Raw genomic sequence first — 19830 nt, 5'->3', positions numbered from 1 at the left:
TTCCCTATGTGCTTCTTCACACTATCTTGTTGACAGAAGAAGCATATCCTACACCATTCCAGCCTCTGCCAAGGGCAAGGCAATCCTTGAGGAAAGCATAAAATGCTAGACTATGAGTTTTAAGAGAAATTCAGATGGAAGAAGTGGAATCTCCTACTGATTTTGCCAGTGTTTTTGGGGTAGAAGATTGCTGTTTGATAAGGAGTATTATTTGCCCCTTAGAGGCTGATGGGAAAAAGGCATCAGTGTTCTCTGAACACGTCTCCCACGGTGGCCTTCAAGCTCCCAGAAGCTGCACATTTCTAGCTGCAACCTCTTCCTCCTGCTGACCACATGAAAGCACATGAAAGATGATTCCCTAGATTTCACTCTCCTCATACTGGTCACTGAGTAAGGACTATCAACTTTCACCAGAAGCTAAGCAGCAGCATTTTCTTTAAATTATACTCAGACTTTCTCCTCATGACATGTGAAGTTGTACAGCTATATGTTTCTATATAACATCTACATCTTCAAAAGCATCAGTGCTCACCCTAAAAACTGATTTTAAGAATACAAAATCTGAGCATCCAGATTTCTTACAGCTATTTATCAGCAACTTCCATTAACTGCAGGACTCAGGCAGTTTTGCAAAGAGATACAGACTCTCGTCTCTTGAGGACAGGACTTGGACAATTTTTCAAAATGTATCCAAGACCTTCTTAATGCACATAATCTACCAAAACCTCCTTTAAATTTGGTATTTTAGATGTATTCCTAATGCATAAAAACAGCATAGCTACTCACAGTTGTTATTTGTACTCTGCCTACACATAAGTTCTAGAACCAACTGTAAAACTATTTTTGCTGTGACAAGTGCATGCAGTTGTGAGGGCAAGAAATCTGAAATAAAATTCTTACTGCTTCCTTTGGACATGAAAAATGGTAGATAGGTGGTGTGCTATTACTTCCAACTATACTAACCAGTTCATGATTCTTTCTTAAGGGTGTATGATTTAATCTTCACTGAAACTAAGTGCTGAGATAATTTTGATAATTTATTTTCATAGATGTAACACAATAGACTGTTCTCTTCAGGTGCTGTCAGCATACAAAGAGTACGCAGATTTCAATTTCAATAAGCTACTAGAAAAGAAATAGACAACTTGAAAACCTGGATTTATTTTTTTCTCAAACATCCATCAGCTGCCTTCCAAACATATGCTGCTGTGTCTAAGATGGTTATCTTTGTACAACATGTGTTTGCTTACATAACAGGAACATCATTTGATTAATGTTCATTACTCCTCAAGAGACCTGGGTTCACTCCCTAAAGACCTTGACAGTACTGTTTAGACAGCATAATTCCAGATAAAATCAAAGGACACATGGGGAGAGACAAAAGGATTAATTTTAACTAAGAGCAATAACTACACTTTTCTATTTTAAATTTGATACTTGAGGCATTTACATTCAAAATGGACATCGCTGTGGTGAAAGCTGCCTAAGCATAAGAATATAGCGATTCTTACAGCCACAATTTAAGAATCAAATGTAGAAAAAACTATGTCGGAAGCAGGAAGTACTTTGTAGAATCACAGTGGAAGTCTCAAGGTAAGTATCTAAGGTAACATGCAGGTCACAGTCCATAAGGATCACAGACTGATACCTGCCAAACGCTTGTCACATACACCAGAAGTAACAGGCAGATTTTGAGACAGAGCTTGGAGAACCTATGTTAGCTGCAGTTCCTGCTGATCAGGAGCTCTCCTGGTCAGATACACAGAACAAAGTGTTAGAAGTGGCACGGGAAGAAGAGAAAATTGGGTAATCAAGGCTGGCAGCAGCAGTAGAACAAAGGAAGAAACCAGCCTCCTAACAAAAGGATGAGTCTGATAAATCAGGCGGAGCTAGCAAAGACAACCCTGAAAGTACCTAGACAATACTGTATCATACCCACAGACCAGTCAGTACTCAGCTGCTAGATGGACCTGCAGCACAGGACTTGACACAGCATAGAGAAAGCTCTGTGGCTCTGTGGATATTTCTTATGTGGTGCTGCAAAGAACAGGCTGCTTCCAGGCCTTGATTTGCCTGTTGAATGCCATGGAGAAAACAGTTCACTTTCTTCCTCAGTACCAGTGAAAGCTAGCTTGTAGAGTTGCTTCTTGGATGGAGAAGCCTGTATCAGTGCTTAGTAATGGTTACCACATTCGAATTCAAAAGGCACCTTTTGATCATTCCATTTCAGATTAGTGCTTCTCAAGAGAGATGCCGTCTCTGTAATATCTCAACAGGACTCGATCTATATCATAAAACCAGATTTCTGCATCAAGGGCAAGTGATAACATTTAACTGGGTGACAAAAAACGTATTTCACCAGGATGGATGATGCTGTGCATAATTTTGGCTGGAAAAGAAACCAGTGGTATGGCACCATCAATGGAAGCTCACAGTGTTTCTTTCCATACTGCAGAAAATAAGTACCATTTGCAGCTCCATGCCTTCTGCGTTTAATACCTACACAAAAAACATCTCCCCACTCCCAGCCTTTCTCTCAGGTACATCCACAAACAACTCTTAGGCGACAGCATATTCAGCACTAGCATATTCATGCCTGCAGATCATGCTGGGCTTATGTAGCATCTGTACAGATGCTCAGGGAAACTGATCACAGACATGAATCAGGAAAAAAACCAACCAACCAAAACCCACAACTAAGCCCCTTTTTGTGGCTGGCTTATGTTTCCTATGCAATTTGTTTCCAAACCATTTACCTGAGCACTGTACAGAAACTCAGGCTGATAAATACAAGGAATTCTTGGTCTGAACTGCAGACTAAGAACCTGCTCACAGGGCTTCTCCAGGCTGTGCTGCTGACATTTGGCTTACTCTGGTACACTGCTCTTCTCTTCTCACACCCACATCACTGTACAGGAATAGCAGCCAGAAGAATCCTCCCCCATGTGCGTTTTAGCTTTGGGCTGTGATACACGCCTGTGACCAGAATGGAAGCTGCTATTGTTTTGAATTTCTGACTCCGTAAAAGGAACGTTATTGTTTGTCTTACTTTTTTCCACCTCCCCAATGAGTTGTTCTATGACCACTAGTTTCAGCAAGATTTGTTCAAGACCAAAACAGTGTTTTTTCAGCTTGCCATATTCTGTGCCTTTTCACAGAATTCTGATGGAACTGACATGTTAACAGGTCGATCAATAAAATAGTGAAGTTTTTATCCATGGAGTTATATCAGTATCACCCTATCAGATACTGAGAGAAGAAAGCATCTTGTTATAAGTATATGGGAAAAAAACCCACAGAGGATGAGACCCCTATACATATGTAAATCTCCCACTTAGCCCAGCAGCTTAGTGACATAATCACAAAACGACTCTTCAAGAGCATAGGTGCTTCATTAACATTTGTAAAACATTTTTGAGACATAGGTGAAAGGCTCCTACACAGCTACAAACATGAAAAGAAATCTCCAGCCAAATAAAACTCCTACAAGAACTACACAGATTTGATATCCACTAAAAATCTTTCCTGCCATACTTCAAAGGTGTCCTTTCTGAGCAATCTGAACATTCTTCTGGAATGCATAATTTTTTCAAGGGCTTGAGATCCATGCTAGGGCTGACTTGGAAATTCAACTTAAGCTCCAGGGAGGGTATTAGAAAAGTTGATTCAAATGCATGCAGCAGTTTTTTCCTCCTTCACACAGGAAAAGCAAGCTGGAGAACACTCCAGGTCCTGCTTGCTCTGATGTAAATGGAGCAGGAAAATCCACAGAAAAACCTTAAAGATGGAATGAGGGTATTAGGCCACCTCTGCATATAGAGCTGATTGCTGGAGATCTAGCCTTTAGAATTTGAAAGCCACAGCTAAAGAGAAGTCTCGTCCTTCTCCACATCATAAGATTTTCTTAAGGAAATCAAGAAAAAGCTTACTTATCTTTCTTTGTCCAGTCCTCCAGTTGTTAAACTAATTTCTGAGAAGCCTATAAACCTCCAGAAGCTTTCCTGGAGGAGAATTCATGACTCCTTAGCAGATATGGTCATTCACAAGCTGTCTTGATTCACAGGCACAAGGAAGTAACCATGCAGATTTCCAAAGAAGTCATCTCGTAAGAGGTCATCTCATTGCATTGGTACATAATCTGCACTTCACCGTGAAATGATCAAATCTGATATATTTTATCTGATATGTTATACAGGCATCTGACTCTTAGTGGCCGATCTACCCTGATTGAGTAGGGGGACAAGATGACATCCAGAGGTTCCTTAAAACCTCAACCATTCTGGGATTCTATGATTTCGTACCAGTTTTTCATGTAGCTAATACTCTAAAATTTTTGTATGTTATTGCAGGTACCTTTACAGCTAACAGTTTAATGAAGTTGGACAAGAATCTTTAGAAGTAGGGAGGAAAAAAAAAATAATAAAAATAATTACAGTAAAAGTTAGACTCTGTGTACCGTGTTTACTATTTTGTATTTTATAATGGGAAGATATTAACAAAGAGTGAGGTTCCATCTGGAGGAGCAGTGCTTAACTTTTTCAAGGGCAAAGCACCAGTCCAAAGACTACATATCACAAAGCCTCCTGATCCAGGCTTCAACTTTTAGGACTTCCTAAATTGTGCCAAGTTTCTCTATGGACCTTGCCTTGGATTGTGACACAAAACTACTGAAGCAACTCTGAGAAAAGGTATTAGCTAGACCTCAAAACTACTGTTCAGGACTCTGCTAAAATTAGTCTTGTACCAAACATTTTTCACCATTTTTTATTCTAAAAGTGGGCAGTTTTCACTGAGTCTTACAACATTGTCAAGTCACCTGCCTCATCTGCAATTTGGCCATTTAATACCAGCTTGACCAAAAGTAAGTTTGGGGCATTCCTCAGGGCTCTTATGTGAATAAATTTCTAATGTGTCTGTTACTCCCTGATCGCTAGGAAAAGAACGTATAACTTTTTTGTTATCAAATCATAGGAAAAAAATCACTGTTGTCTGGCAATCTAGATACAAATGAGCACAGTCTTGTGAAGTTACTTACATTGTTTTCTTGATTCCTGTTATTCTGAAGAAGTGTGATGACACAATTGTGGATGAAGAAGGCAAGCGTTAGAACCCCTGTGAGCTGAGGGAACAGAATTCTAAACTCTAAAGGAAGAAAAAAAAAGTGTTTTTAAGTTACTTCTTTGAAGCAAGCAATGCTAAAATGCAGATGACATACAGTGCTGTGGAGGGTACTGGCAAACTCATGCACTTCCACCTTGAATTAGAACAATCTATCTCATCTTTGACCATAGCCAATGCAGATATTTAATCAGGAAGTACAAAATGCATGAAGACAGTAGTTACTGTAGAATACACTTTCCAGCAAGGCTTCTCTGATAGACTCCAACCATCAGTGATTGCTAGATTAATTTGACACATCCAAGCTTTTCTGGTCCTCAACAGTTTAACTGGAAATCATTTGTAATATTGGAATTGAAAACAGTAAGGCTGTATACCTATGGGTTCCTGAAGAGGGAGATGGAGGGAAGGAATCATTTGCCCTGTGAGCACTTTTAGTTATTAAGAAGTCACTTATGCTATCAGAGGAAAAATTACATCTGTAGATATTTAAGAGGCTCTGCTTGCAAGCCAGGGCAGAAAGAAAGGTAGAGCAATTTCTTATCATGCTTCACATCATGTATGAAAAAATTTCTTTTTTGTCTTAATGGGAATAGCATTGTTCTGTTTCTTTTAATTGTCAAAAGATGTTCATATCTTAACTTTTTCGAAGGCAAAGCACTGGTCCAAAGACTATATATCACAAAGCCACCTAGTCTAGGCTTCAACCTTCAGATTTTCTACATAGTGCCAAGTTTCTCCATGGACCTTGACTTGAAAAAGCACTGGAAGTGCTGCAAATGGTCTAGGAACTCACCAATGTGTAACATCATTAAAGCACCGTCTTAGTTTGTATTACCTAAGAATGTAATTAGAGACCCCTAAGATAGCTCAGCTTCTGGGAAGCATCCAGCAGTATAGCACAACACTAATCAGAGGTTCAGAAATCCTTACAGAACAAACCACAGAGAGCTCCATGCAAACATATTTAAAACAGACTTCTGTAAAGTGCTATAAAGTTAGAAAAGTAAACACATGTAGCAGGGGGGGGGTCCCGGGAGCAGGGAAATCCAGCCAGAGTCACGACACGGACACCGATACAATTTGAGCATCGTGCTCCAGTTTTATTGTTCAGTTACACCAAGTTATGCTTTTTTCCAAAGTTCACGCCCCTTTCCCATGAGAAAGCCTCTAAGCAGCGGGGGAGCTGACCAGTGTATACCTTTTCCCAAGGCTGTTCAAGGCTGCCAGCCAGCAGGTGCCTTGCAAGCCTGTTTTCAGCCTGAGGCCCCTTCAGGGGTACTTCTGCAACAGCCCTGGGATGCCCAAGCCCTCCTGGGGTATCCTATATTCCACAAGGAATCCCTCTACAAACACACCCCAGGCAACTAATGGAGGGCTTATCCAAGCTGAAAGAATATGCTTTCCCTAGGGCTGGATTCACTGTACCTTCAATACCTAATTAGCATGATGCACTGCTGATAGACTTGAGAGTGCAAGCGACTTTTGGTCTTGTTTTCCACCCACTACTTCAATCTCAAAAATTAAAAGCAAACTGACAGTTTCCGAATCTCTTGTAGCTGCATTTGTACATGTAGTATTAGCTACATGCTTTGTCTATCTCCTAGCAGTACTAGGAGATTTTGCCAAAATAATTGAACTACTGGGTGCTCTACTTCTCAGTGACCTGTGGCACGTGTGTCACTATAACTCATTTTTCTCATTTGTTTCTGAGAACAGAAGAAGCGATACTATTCAAATGTACAGGACACAGCTCCCTGGAGATAACTGGTCATTCAATTTTGCCTATTGTAAAGGATTGGGAAAAACAGCTAAGACCTAACCCTGGTTCTCTTATTCCAGGTTCCTTAAAACAAGAAACTTACCTCTTTAGGCTGTCTGTTCATGCAATAACAAATGCCACTTGCTTATGACTATGGCATCTCACAGTGTAATTTATAACAGTAATTTGGAAAGAACAAATAGCCATCAAACGACTTTCAAGAAAATAAAATCATACTGGAAAGCTAACGTGTGTTTAAAAGAGAAGACCTAAGATTATGGCCTAAAACCTGAGATAGATGGGGAAGTACACGAAAACTGTACTTGCTAATTATGGTGAATGAGCTATTTCATTTAAGTAAGACACTGTGTAGGGAACTTGAAGTACCTTTAACAGTCAGTCTCTCTACAGTTTGTCATTTTTAATTGCTAGTGAAACAGGCATAATCTGAAACTGGTGCTACCAGAACTTAAAATAACACAGGTAAAACAGGACTATGGTAAGCTCTCTGTCACAAGAGGTATGTTGGAGATTCCTCTGACAGGCACTCCTCCTCTTCCCCTCTGTTGGTATCATCTCTTAACTAAGGAACATCGCTGGGAAAGGGATTCCTTGCCACTTTGTCCAGAGGGATCTTTCCTCTACATGCATCATCAGACAGCATTTCCTCACTCAGAGGTGTCTCAGAGGTGTTAAAAGATGAATGAGAAAAAAATATCTTAAACTCATCAAATACGTGCTTCATTACTGCATTTTAACTATCTTACCTGGTACGAAAAATTCATTCTCTGTAAACCAGTTGAATTCTAAGTGTATTCCCAGATGAGCAGCCTTTACTGTAACCATAAAAACTAAGTAGACAACTGAAACTGTACCTGGAAAAAAATGAGAGCCAAACAAATACCATGATGCAGTACAAAGTATTTATGCAGGGTTTCATTTCTGCTCCACCCAGCTAGTTAGTAGTAGTCAAACAGCTATGGTTGGTATTCATTTTTAACAGCAGACTAGGTCTAAACATTTTCTTTACTTCTCTTAGAGGTCAGAGAGAAAAAATAATGCATATGCACACAACATAAACTTCCAGCAAATTTAGTATTTTCCAGGTGCTGGTGACAGCAGAGGAAGTACTGTGTAATCCCTGTTGCTGGGAAGGTAGAAAGATCTTCAGGCACTAACAGACCAGTTCCAGCTTTCACTGCCAGGATTTCAATCTAAGCTGAGACAATGTTGATCACAGTACTCCAGCTATTACAATATTCATCTAGTCATTGGCTTTTTTGAACCAAAGAGCTCCATGAAATGTGAAATTACTGCACTTGTGAACTTAACACTGGAAACTAGAAGCTGATGATGACATTTCAATGCTACTGATCAAAACACTGTGTTAATTGTAACTTTGGATAATATTTATTATAATACTGGATTTGCATTCCATCTCATTGGTTCAGAGGCATCCAGCAGTACTCTGCACAGCTAAAGGACAACAAATGAGATCACAGATGGGTATAATGCCTTGCTGTGTATACCTGTGGAATGGAGTGTATATGGACTTGGGTCGGACCATTTGAAAGAGACAAAGATAGAATAGTAACTACCTAAAAATTGAAGGAAACTGAGCAACAATAATTACGGCTACTGCAATGCACCTCATGGCCAATAATGCTGCTAGTGATCAGACAACAGGCTGTAGTTAACCAAAGACAAAAATCCAGCATTTTTACCATTTCGAATACACATTCAAAAAAGACATCATTTCATTCTAGCAATATCTGCAAAGTTAAAAAATAAACTGAAGAAATTATCATTCGATTATGCAGAGCACGGTCAAGAAATTAGGAAAATAAAAGGTTTTGTACATGAAGATCAGCTAAAATATTCTATAGTTTCCTAATGACTCCTGTTTCCATGGATATCAAGAAAAGTAAAACTCTACTGAGATAAATTTCAGCATCTCAAAATTGCCTTTCATTTTTTCCTGTTCTATAAACTTTACAAAAATTAAGGCAATTTTGAACAGCTTCTGAATTATAATAATCTACTGAAGTGATGAGCAATTAATAATCAGGTTCTTTTATTTCTGATGTTATATCTAAATACATAAAACCCACACCTCTTGCACAGAAGCAGTATCAAGTACCCAAATTCCTATGTGGTACTTATATCTAATGGTTTCAGCAAGAGCAGATCCAAGCTCTGATAAAGTGTTACTATGGAACAGAGGAATAAACTAGACCTTCAAATCCCTGTCCTCTACCTCCTTTACAATGCATCTTCAACTTTTCAACCTCTGATCCCCGTCTGCTTTTCTCTTTCTCTTCACTGTGGGCTTCAGTGCTATCGCTCAGACCTCTCATGCTCCCGGAATCCTGACCAGCTCCACCCATCACGCATGTGCTTTACTCACTTTACCAGCCTCAGCCACCCTGGCCTTCTATCTCAAGACATGGAAGCTAGAAGTCACAATTGTTGCCTCTGCAGCACAGAAGAGTCCACAATACTGGAAGCTGGGACAAAGAACAGCAGCAGGTCATACTGACTGACTGATACTACGATTAATTAATCACCTGATTGGCAGCAGCTGATTTCAGGTCAAAAGCATCTAGTCTTTGGGACTAACTGCTGGTTTGAAATGTTTACCAGAGGAGGCGGAGTACACCTGACTATAACAAGATAGTATGTATCAAATGCTGCACAGCAGTAGGTATGGAATCATTTGGGAAAATATGTTGTAACGGAATTTGTTTCACAGGATCATCAAGCAAGCAAAAGGAAGAAAAATGAACTGCCTATTAACTGTAAGATTCAAGCAAAGCAGCACAGAAAGCCTGTGGGGTTGATAAACCAACCAACAACCCACTTCGAGGCACAATAGGAACTGCCAGCAAATACTGGAAGAGTGGCTGGAAAGCTGCCCAGTGGAAAAGAACCTGGGGGTGCTGGTGACAGCAGTTGAACATGGGCTGACAATATGCTGACAGGTGGCCAAGAAGGCCAGTGGCATCCTGGCCTGGATCAGCAATAGTGTGGCCAGCCAGGACCAGGGCAGGGATTGTCCTGCAGTACTTGGCACTGCTGAGGCTGCCCCTGTGACGTGAATATTGCCAGTTTTGGGCCCCTCAAGACAAGAAGGACATCGAGATGCTGGGAAGTGTCTAGGGGAAGGAAATGAAGCTAGTGAAGAGTCTGGAGCACAAGTTCTATGAGGAGCAGCTGAGGGAGCTGGGGGTGTTTGGCCTGGAGAAAAGGAGGCTCAGGGGTTACCTTACCACTCTCTACAATTGCCTGAAAGGAGGCTGCAGCCAGGTGAGGCTTGGTCACTTCTCCCAGGCAATCAGTGACAGGATGAGAGGACACGGCCTCAAGCTGTACCAGAGAAGGTTCAAATTTGGAAAATGTTCTTCTCAGAAAGGGTTGCCAAGCACTGGAACAGGCTATCCAGGGTAATGGTCAAGTCACCACCCCTGGACATATTTAAAAAATGTATAGATATAGCACTTATGGACATGGTTAAGTGGTGGACTTGACAGTGTTGGGTTAACAGTTGGACTCAATGATCTTACAGGACTTTTCCAACCTAAAAATTATACGATTCTACTCACTGGAGTAGATTTCACTGTCTTCTGAACACTTCAGTCACAATGAACGAATGCTTTAATAGTATTTGTTACCTACCTAAGACATTAAACTTCGCAAAGAAGGATGGAGACTTCAGATTTAGCAGGGGTAGAAGAACTGCAATCAGGTAAAATGGTACTGTTTGTGATTTGTCCCACCATTCCTCAAAGAGCTCAAAACCTGTTCTGTTGCCAGACGAGAACATCACACTCCTGTTCTGTGGCAGGTGACCACTAGCAGCACTTGGACAAATGACTGGAAGAAAGGAAAAGAAAAATATCTTCAGATGAAAAGGGTTTTACTTGCACAGAATATTCACAGCCAAGATCCCACAATTGCTGGTTGTGTTTTACCTACTGAGGATTTCTCAAGTGCAATGTTCAGCATTCAGTTCCTAACTTCTCTTTGTTTTTTTAATCAGGAATTCATTGCTACAATTCCACTACTAGGCACCTTGCACTCTAATCTGACAGTGCTACAGTTCTTCCAGCTGAGCAGAACAAAGATGATAATTTATCTGAAGTCCAAGTTGTGACACAGGATCATCCTTCAAGGTCACATACCTATAACAAGGTCTGTTCAGTTCCTACGTGCACCTGCTGGAATCAAGTCATAGCAATGCTTCTCTGCATCTGGCTGCATATTTAGCATCCTAATCTGTCCCGGCACACTTCACTAAGATCATATCAACACCTCTGTACAGAAGAGCCTGAATTACTGTAAACTGCTCTACAAACAAAGGATTGCAAAAAAGCTACTGGCAGGTCAAAACCTCATGCACTGAACAAAAACACTCTTGTCATCTTTGTGCCATGACAGGGGCAAGTACATCACTGCCAGACAACACAACAAATTTAAGATGCGCTCCAGTAACATTCCTAAGAGGGAACATCTTACATGGAGGTTGAACAATGGCAGCACCTGAACAAGTGACTGGAACAAAATCAACCAAAAAGACCCTGTGCAGAACACATGCCTATGAAGCTCTGTGTTGAAATATAAAACTGTCTTATTGTGCTCATAATGTCTTATTTTAAATCTTGGCCTCCTGCAATACTCAGCAGCCATTATCCTACACTGTCTGCATTCCCATTCTGTCACAAAACCGAAGGTGTAAGAATCATTCTGACAAATTTCTTGCTTAAAAGAGGATTGTTTTACAACCCTTGAAAAATGCTTTTGTTCTTACTGATCTCATTGGTAGCCCTGAATGTCCTGTCAAGAGTCACTTGAACATCTGGCAGTCCTTAATTTTGTGTAACAGTTGCTTTAAATCTTCTAGTTGGTGGAGGATAGTGTGGAATATTGTCTACTTTGCCTCCAAGTTATACCCCCTGCTGCATAAGAATGGGAGAGAACAGCAGAAGCCGGAGAGAGCACAAATTGGTGCCTTGCTGGTAAGGACTCAAGAGAAGCAGGATTCATCACTAGCTCAAATGCAAATCAACTGGTTTTCAGAACTATTTCTCAACTCCTTGCCTGACTCCAACATCTGCTCTCCAGAAACACAGCTGCAGCTAGTGTTACATACAGCTGCCCAGCTGGTAGTGATATGTTTCCCCATTCCTCATGCACTCAGGATAGAGAAAGCTTTCTGCTTCCTCAGAAAGCAGTACAGATTCAGTCACTATTACAGAAGCAGAAAGATTCAGGGGTTGACAGTGCCTGCCTTGCTCCTGTCTTCATTCTACATTAAGAATGTAGAATGCCTACTTAAGAACCCTGAGCAGATCTATGTTCATACTTGACTGAAGTTTCTTCCCTTAGTTGTGTAAATGTCAGATGCTCCAAAAAGCACAAGCGGAGGCTCAAGTAGCCTGACACTTATTTCTTTTTTGCACTCAGCATCATTAAAGCTGTTCTTATGTAAGTTTTTAAAAAAATTATCTTGCTGCAGAACTGGTGAGTAGCAAAGCTGCCCCAGTCGAGATTTTAAACAATGAACAGAACTAAGGTGCCTCAAATTTAGGGTGTGAAAGTTAAAATTCCTTAAGGCAATTCCTCATTGTGCAACTACTGTTAAAAAGTTAACATTCAGGCTTTTACAGAGGATGTATCTGGGCATACAGAAACTTGTAACTGACTTTTTAATACTTATTCCCACCTCCATTTTCTTTACTTATTTTTCCCTTCCCCAATTATTAAGATCTCCAAGTGTGTGGTTATTTGTGGAAGTACAAATCCCAGATAGGAAATTACAGGTTTTTAAGAAACACATAGTTACAACTTACAACATATACTTTGTAACTGGTATGTGGTTAGGCATTGAAACATGATGACTTGCCTTCAAACCCCCACCCCAAAACTGGAAACACAATACTACAAGGGCTTCTTACCTTTGTTACTTCCATTGGTGCCAGGAACAATATCCGTTACATTAATGTCATGAACAAAGTCTGAAAAGAAGAAAATCTCACTATCAATGTCCCAAACCTGCTACTAGGCTTTCACCTCTTGACTTGACTAAAATTAATTAAGAAAATACTTTGGAAAACTACATCAGAGGCACAATACAGCAGCTTGCACTCCCCACAGACCCAAGTGAAAATTTTCAAACTATTGTAAAAGTGTTTTATAGTAGCCCCACACTCTACTACTTTCTTCTCAGTAGCCCTGTCCATTTATAAATTTCCCAAGACTCCCCACTCCTAGGATTCCTGTTCCACAAGCACACCTCCCGTTCTCCCAGCTACTCGGTTGGTAGTGTTGAACAGTAGGCCAGTGACAGATGCATCTTAAATCCAGAAAAAGAGGGCATGCAACCATACCCCTAGTCCAGATGGTGTTATATAGAAAAAGCTTCCCTTACTCATTTCTCTAATATTTTCTTTTTCAAAAGAGGCTCTGTGGGATGCTTTTTCCATGTATCCACAGACAATTCTGGAAAAAGGTTTAAGCTTTACTGTCTACATGCATTTCTAGTACTGTCTTATTTCCAGTACACTCCTGTGCTACTTTACTGCTATACAACACCAGTTACTTCCAAGTTTCTGCAACCTCACCTTTAAGAGGGTATTGGATAGCAATTTCATTATATTTATGCATATATACACAAAGAAAATGCTCCATCAGCTTGGAAACTGAAGTAGCATGTCACTGGTTAAATTTTGCTTCTGTTGCATGTGGGTGTGTTATGCACACAGAGAATCGACTGGGGCAGTTGGCCTCAGATTTTTTAAATGCAATTAAAAGCAGCTTGTTTCTCATAAAGAAAGCAAAAAGTCTTGTGGGAAGAAAACTGTTTCTTCTTTCTTTATTTTGATTTATGACACCCTGAATCACAAATAAGTTTCTCATACTTACTTCTACTAGTTCAGGGTATACACCAATCAGAAGATTTAACTAAAATCACTGATCACCTCCTCACTTAATCACTATTTTGTGTTCACCTCCTCACTTCATCACTAATTGAAAAAAAGTACCTAGTGAGAATCCATCAAAATTAATAGCTCTTACAGAATTAAAGCACTTTCAAAGTAGTTAAAGATGTAACTTTTGTTTCTTCTGTATTTAAAAAGCAGTTTAGGACTAGAAACTGCATTTGTGGATTTCTTTTTTTTCATAAAACAAAAACTGAACAAGACCATGCGACAGCATGTTAAAGAAAAGACATGATATTGCACTCAGTTAACAATTCTTGCATTCTTGGTGTACTACAGATTTCTAGACCATCCTCCCTCAGGAAATCAATTTTTTCCCACATAAATTGTATGTGCAGATGTTTTAAAAAGTCATTGGAATGTATTAGAATTAAATACAGTAGCCTTAGAATACTTAGAAACACATGGCAGGAAGATGCCATTGTGTCAAACCTACATCCTATTACATATTTTATTACCTAGTAATTAAGTATGAAAGTTAAAAGAAGCCAGTGATTGTTATCTCAGACCAAACAACTTAAATAAGAACTCCAAACAAATAGAGGTAAGTGATAAAATAACATGCCAGACCCATGAAAAAGCAGGACTTTTCTCCTAGAAAAGAAGCTCTTTTCACCATTTTGAATTTTGCTTATAAGAATTGGCATTATTTCATTTAGAATAATTTAAGATTTAAGTGTTAATCTTCTTAAAAAAACCCCAAAGTCTAAAATGAAATGGCTGTAACAACATATAAATTAGGTCAGCTATAAAATACATCAGTCATTAACCAACATAGCAAAGTATGTCCTTCAGGGATGGCGGGAATTCTAATTAAACACTGTTTAAGAGGTTTAAGTGTCTGTGCTGTTACTTGCCTCAGAGATTTGTTAACTACCTTCAAAACAGAACCTCTTAAATCTTAGTCAACCTATTCAATACTATGAGTCAGATTTTCAAAGCTCTCCATTCCATCATCCATTCCCAGAACTCTACACTGATTACATGCACAAAGGCTTGTGTGCCTGTGCATGTACCAGGGTATAAAAACCCAATGTGTTTTCTTTTGTAGCAGTGCCACACTAAGAATCATTTTTACTGTGATACAGTTCACTGTTCCCTCATGGACACTTGCAAAAATTTCCTATATGGCAATACTTTCAGCGTGTTTGTTAAAATCTATAATGAAACTATAGTTTTTCATTATCCTGAATAATTTCAACAGTCTAGCCTGTTATAGGGCTGTTGAAATAGATACGCCCATGTAAACAAAGGGGGACTGAGAAGAGAGGAAACAAGCAACCAGGTTTAGGTTGTTTAAACTATACCAAGAAAACCACACTTTGAGAAATTGAAAAAGTGGCTTTGAAAACACACAGGACTTTGCCCATAACACCACACACAGTTACTTATTCTCAACTAATTTTTCATGCAATGTAGCAGGAAAATCAAGATTACATAAATGGACCATCCTGTTTAAGTATAAAGCAGTCTTGATCTTTCTAAAGGTTTGCTGTTAAAACTTAACCAAAAATGTATACTTACTGTATATAAATTTCCCTGTGTTGAACAAAAAGTTGGACATAAGTACCCAATAAACAACCATGGCTCCAACAAGTGATACCATAGAAAATATGAGGCTTGACCATTGACCAAAGGATCCAAAGTAATACTTGCAAACATCTGGGAATTCCCAGTTTGAGGTATCTGTTAAAGCTGAAAAAGATACAAAACCCAAAAAATATATCTAAACAAAATGTTACTCTAGAATTAGTAGAACTATTCATGACAAAACGTGGAGGGTTTTTTTAGAATATTCTGACACATATTCCCAGCACTTTCAAGGACTAAGAGAATTGCCAGTAACTTTAAAATATAGCACTCATAAAGTGTTTGACTGAAGAAGCCTAAAGTAGAGACTTTTATGGGGCCATACTACTACTTTTGAATACTTTCAGAAGCACTGAAATAAGACATGGCAAAAATGCCACCATGCATTTGCAGCTAAAGCCCCTTGCAGGAGTTATAAGAAGGCCAGACCATGAACTATTCCTCAACAGTGCCCTGAAATGAGTCCAGTCACAAACTGAAAGTCTTAATGGCCTTTATTTGAGCAAGTTAGAGGTTAATTTATGCACAAAAGCACCAACCAAACAAGAGCCGCAAGATGAACTTTTGAACAATACAAGTACATTCTAATTAGATCCACTGTCAGTGACTGCTTCAGCTGCTGACTGTACTTAAAGTGCTTTCAACACAGGATATACACAAATATTAGGGCAATACAGAGCCCACCCTGTTCCACTGTGCAAGCTGATCAGATATATAGAGCACTGGACAGTGCTTATGGAGAAAAGATACCTCTAACTCTCCAGGTCCCCAAAAACTTAGTAAGTGAACATCTGAAACCATGCTTGCTGACTGTTTGTGTTTGGCTATAATACTTAGGTCCCAAACAACTGAAGGAATACCTAATAAGGGAAGGCAGGCATTTAGCATACAGAGCTTAGACACAGACTACAAAAATAGAGAGATATTCAATGGAATAGCTTTTATTTGCAGATCAGGTCTAATGTATAGTAAAGACACATACAAACAGAATCTATTGCATATTGGTATTTCACACAATGGAAATATTTGCATTATGAAGCTTTGGATTTCTTACGTATCATTTGCCGTGATTTCACAACTCTGTAACAGCAATAAAGAGTCAAAATGCCCATCAGTAAGATGAGAATAATTCCAGAAGTGAAGCCTGCCTGTTAAGAATGAGAAATACAGTTAATACTACAAAAAAATGAAGAGTTAGCCATGTTACCAAAAGCATTTTCATATGCATACATTTTTCATAGTTTACCTGTTTTATTCCCCATGGGATACTTAATATGGATGTACCCATCATGGTATTCCATATCATAAATCTAGGAAGAAAAAATCCAGTCAATATTTTAAGAACTACTCTTACCTCATATTGTCTTCTTAGTTAACAACAGTTACATATACTATATAGAATATTCAATAATAATGCATTTTGTGGCTAATATATGGCAAGGTGTTTAACATACATTGTCACTAGACTGGAGTTTTTACCATAGCCATCTGTGCAATTGTCAACTTTAAAAGCAGTTCCTAATGGACTGTACACGTAGATTTCATCAGGAGCTGGGAGTACATGATCAGGAGCAATCTAAAAAGTGGATAAAAAACAAGACTTATTAGTAACATCAATATAACCAATTGTCCTGAATACAGCAAGTCAACTATTTTAGGTCACAAACGTTTCCAGGAAATTACATTAAAAAAAAATTTAAAAAAGAAAGAAAAGGTTGTACTATGCTAATTCTCTTCCTGGGGGGAAAAACCCAACAAACAGTTGATAGAATTTCTAGAGAGCAGAAAAATGCATTTTCCTTCTGCAAAATATGTGTAAACACACTATGAACAGATCATGCTAGCTCAGCAGTTCAATTACTGCAGCTACTTAAACTGCTTAAATCTTATAGAAGGGAGAAATCTGGGTAGCCTGGGTCACTCTTATAAAATTCATGTTGTTTGTATGTTTTCTTTTAATGGTGAAGGCATTGCACAGGAAGTAAATAACAGCTTGTGATAAAACAAAACCTTTCTAAGGCACTCAGCTACTAGATACTTAATTCAAAGCAAGCTGCAGAACAATTCTCCCCCAACCTTTATTTCCACTGCTTATATAAATCTAGGCTGTGTAAGACCCAACATGCCAGAGACCACCCAGTTAATGAGGCCCTGTCTTTGCCTTACCAATGCCTTGTCTGCAGGGGATGTGAGCCTGCTATAGTAATGAATTCGCTTATTCATTGCTGAAGCTTCATCAGTGACTCTTTGCATGTCATCATTCACACTGACTATGTTTGTGGGCTCCACATGAAATGGTCTAAAGGAGGGGAAAAAAAGGGAAAAAAGGAAAACCCTTAAAACCGTGGAACACAAGATCTAACATACTACTCAGAGAACAGGTCAGCAGTACTCAGGATGGTTTTGTCATTCACTGACACAAGGCAAATGCAAAAATACCAATCAATGCCATTGACAGAAGCTGCCATCCATGAAAGAGCCATGAGTTTATCATCCATATTAAAATGGCCTCCAGCCCAGATTCTGTAGAGCAACCTAACATCAGACCTAATATCCAACTGTTAGTTTTCAACAATGAATCACACCAGAAATACATGTTAATAAGCTTGGGCAAGCTTATTAGTGCTTATAACTGGTGTTGCCAGAACTACTGCAGAGGAACAGAGGTAGAAACAGAAAGCATAAGAAAGAGGAATGAGCGATGGCAGTAAGAACCACCTCTGAAAAGATTAGGAACTACTAATCTAGCTGAAAACTCTACATAGAATTGTGTTCAGTGGGGAAGGAACCAAGACAAAATAAGTCCATGTGCTCACACTATTTTTAAGCCAAAGCAACAGGGAATGGACTTTGTCTCGCTTCCTTCTTCCCCACCTTAGTTAGACTGCAGGCACGGTCACAGCTGCTGAAGGAGAAAGTGGGCAAACCCACATGCCCCCCTTGTTCTCTCTGCACACACAGGGGTACAGAGCAAGCACAGTGAAAGCTGCTCCTAAAGTTAAAACACAACATAAATCCAGCTTCGTGCAAGGAGCACTACCAGACAAACATGTCTGAATCAAGGTATTGCTGACATTTTCTTTTCTAACTCAAGTATAATTTACTTCCATATAGGCATATTATGCTCTTGCTTAAAACCAATATTGATTCCTGGCACTGAGAGGCTAATTTCTCAAACAAGACAGAGGACACTAGTGGCCTCTAAGCCCTAACACACTGGGTTTTTTTTTCCTTTCAGCAGTGCTTTTAATTTTTAAAACTACCTCAACAGCTTTCTGATCTTCCTCTTCCAGGCTGATGTTTAAATCACTCAAAAACCCATAGAAACAGAGATCACAAGTTTCCAACTACTAGGAACAGGAACTAGGTCACCAATAAAGCCATGCCATTTATTCTGCAATATGAGCAGAATCTATTTGAATTGACTGGTTTTCAATATTAATTTCTGTTTCAGACTACAAAGGAACTTGGGCAACCTCTTCAGCTCCAGCTGTCAATACCATCCATAAAAAAGTTCCCATTCTCTTTCCCAGTTAATCATTAAGCATTTGTACTATGACACCACATTTTATCTGTAAGGAAGATAGGGAACACAGTTCTTTGCTCGGTCTTTGGAAGAGATGAAGATAGGTTCCTATTCCTGTGTGCTTAAGGGGAGACAGTATGTGGGAGCACCTAAGAAAATAAGAAAACTTGAGTCACAAAAGTGGAAAATAGAGAATACAAACTTCCATCTCCACAAATTCATTCTTTCTTTTATCTTAATTAATTCTTACATATTCCTTCATCATGGAAAAAATGGCTTAGACTTTCTAAGTTGTTTCCTACTTACTGAAATGAAAACGAACACTTTTAATTCTCTAAAACATTCTCAATTGACTCTTCTTCCTATTAATATGACATGATGGGGGAAATACGTGTTTTGTGTGTGCTCTTTTGTGGTTTTCTTATAAACAATTAGAGAGAGATCTCAATTTAAGAGAAAAAAATTTTAAGCAATAGCTTTATTACTCAGAACACAGGCACAAGGGGCTAACATTCCACATGTAGATGAAGTACAAAAATACTCATGGACTGTCAGTTCCTAAGGACTTCACTTGTTTTAGCATAAAATTTATTAGGTTGAGCCAATCATTGGACACAGCTAAAATATATTTCATTAGAAGACCTGTAAAATAAAAACTGTAGTTCTGAAAAGAGGAAAAGTAACTTGTTTAAATGCCACCCCACCTCCACTCAGCTCTCTGCTGTTTTCTGTTTGGATCTCTGACATGCATTATATTTAGAACACTTAAAAGTATGTGTTTTGCTAATTACATGGGAGCTGCACAGTGTGTAGACCTTCACCCCTCTCCTCATCTC

At 39.1% G+C, this 19830-nt stretch overlaps 1 protein-coding gene across 4 annotated transcripts in view; it reads right to left on the bottom strand.

The window, feature by feature from the left end:
• SLC38A9 (solute carrier family 38 member 9) overlaps positions 1–19830 on the bottom strand; it is a 49137-nt gene that overhangs the window by 16058 nt on the left and 13249 nt on the right. For 3 of the 4 annotated variants that reach the window (XM_039567202.1, XM_039567201.1, XM_010395275.4), the window contains exons 3-11: positions 17635–17767; positions 16923–17044; positions 16715–16778; positions 16523–16616; positions 15403–15573; positions 12835–12894; positions 10556–10753; positions 7648–7755; positions 5036–5142 (exon numbers count right to left, since the gene is read on the bottom strand). In XM_039567202.1, the coding sequence (XP_039423136.1) occupies positions 5036–5142; positions 7648–7755; positions 10556–10753; positions 12835–12894; positions 15403–15573; positions 16523–16616; positions 16715–16778; positions 16923–17044; positions 17635–17767 (1057 nt within the window). The remainder of the gene's footprint in view (positions 1–5035; positions 5143–7647; positions 7756–10555; positions 10754–12834; positions 12895–15402; positions 15574–16522; positions 16617–16714; positions 16779–16922; positions 17045–17634; positions 17768–19830) is intronic. The other variant, XM_010395277.4, reaches the window with a different exon arrangement.

Source organism: Corvus cornix, chromosome Z (genome assembly GCF_000738735.6).
Source record: "Corvus cornix cornix isolate S_Up_H32 chromosome Z, ASM73873v5, whole genome shotgun sequence".
In the NCBI taxonomy this organism is placed as follows: Eukaryota; Metazoa; Chordata; class Aves; order Passeriformes; family Corvidae; genus Corvus; species Corvus cornix.
Note: the sequence above shows the minus strand (reverse complement) of the source record. Positions and strands in the feature narration are given on the sequence as shown.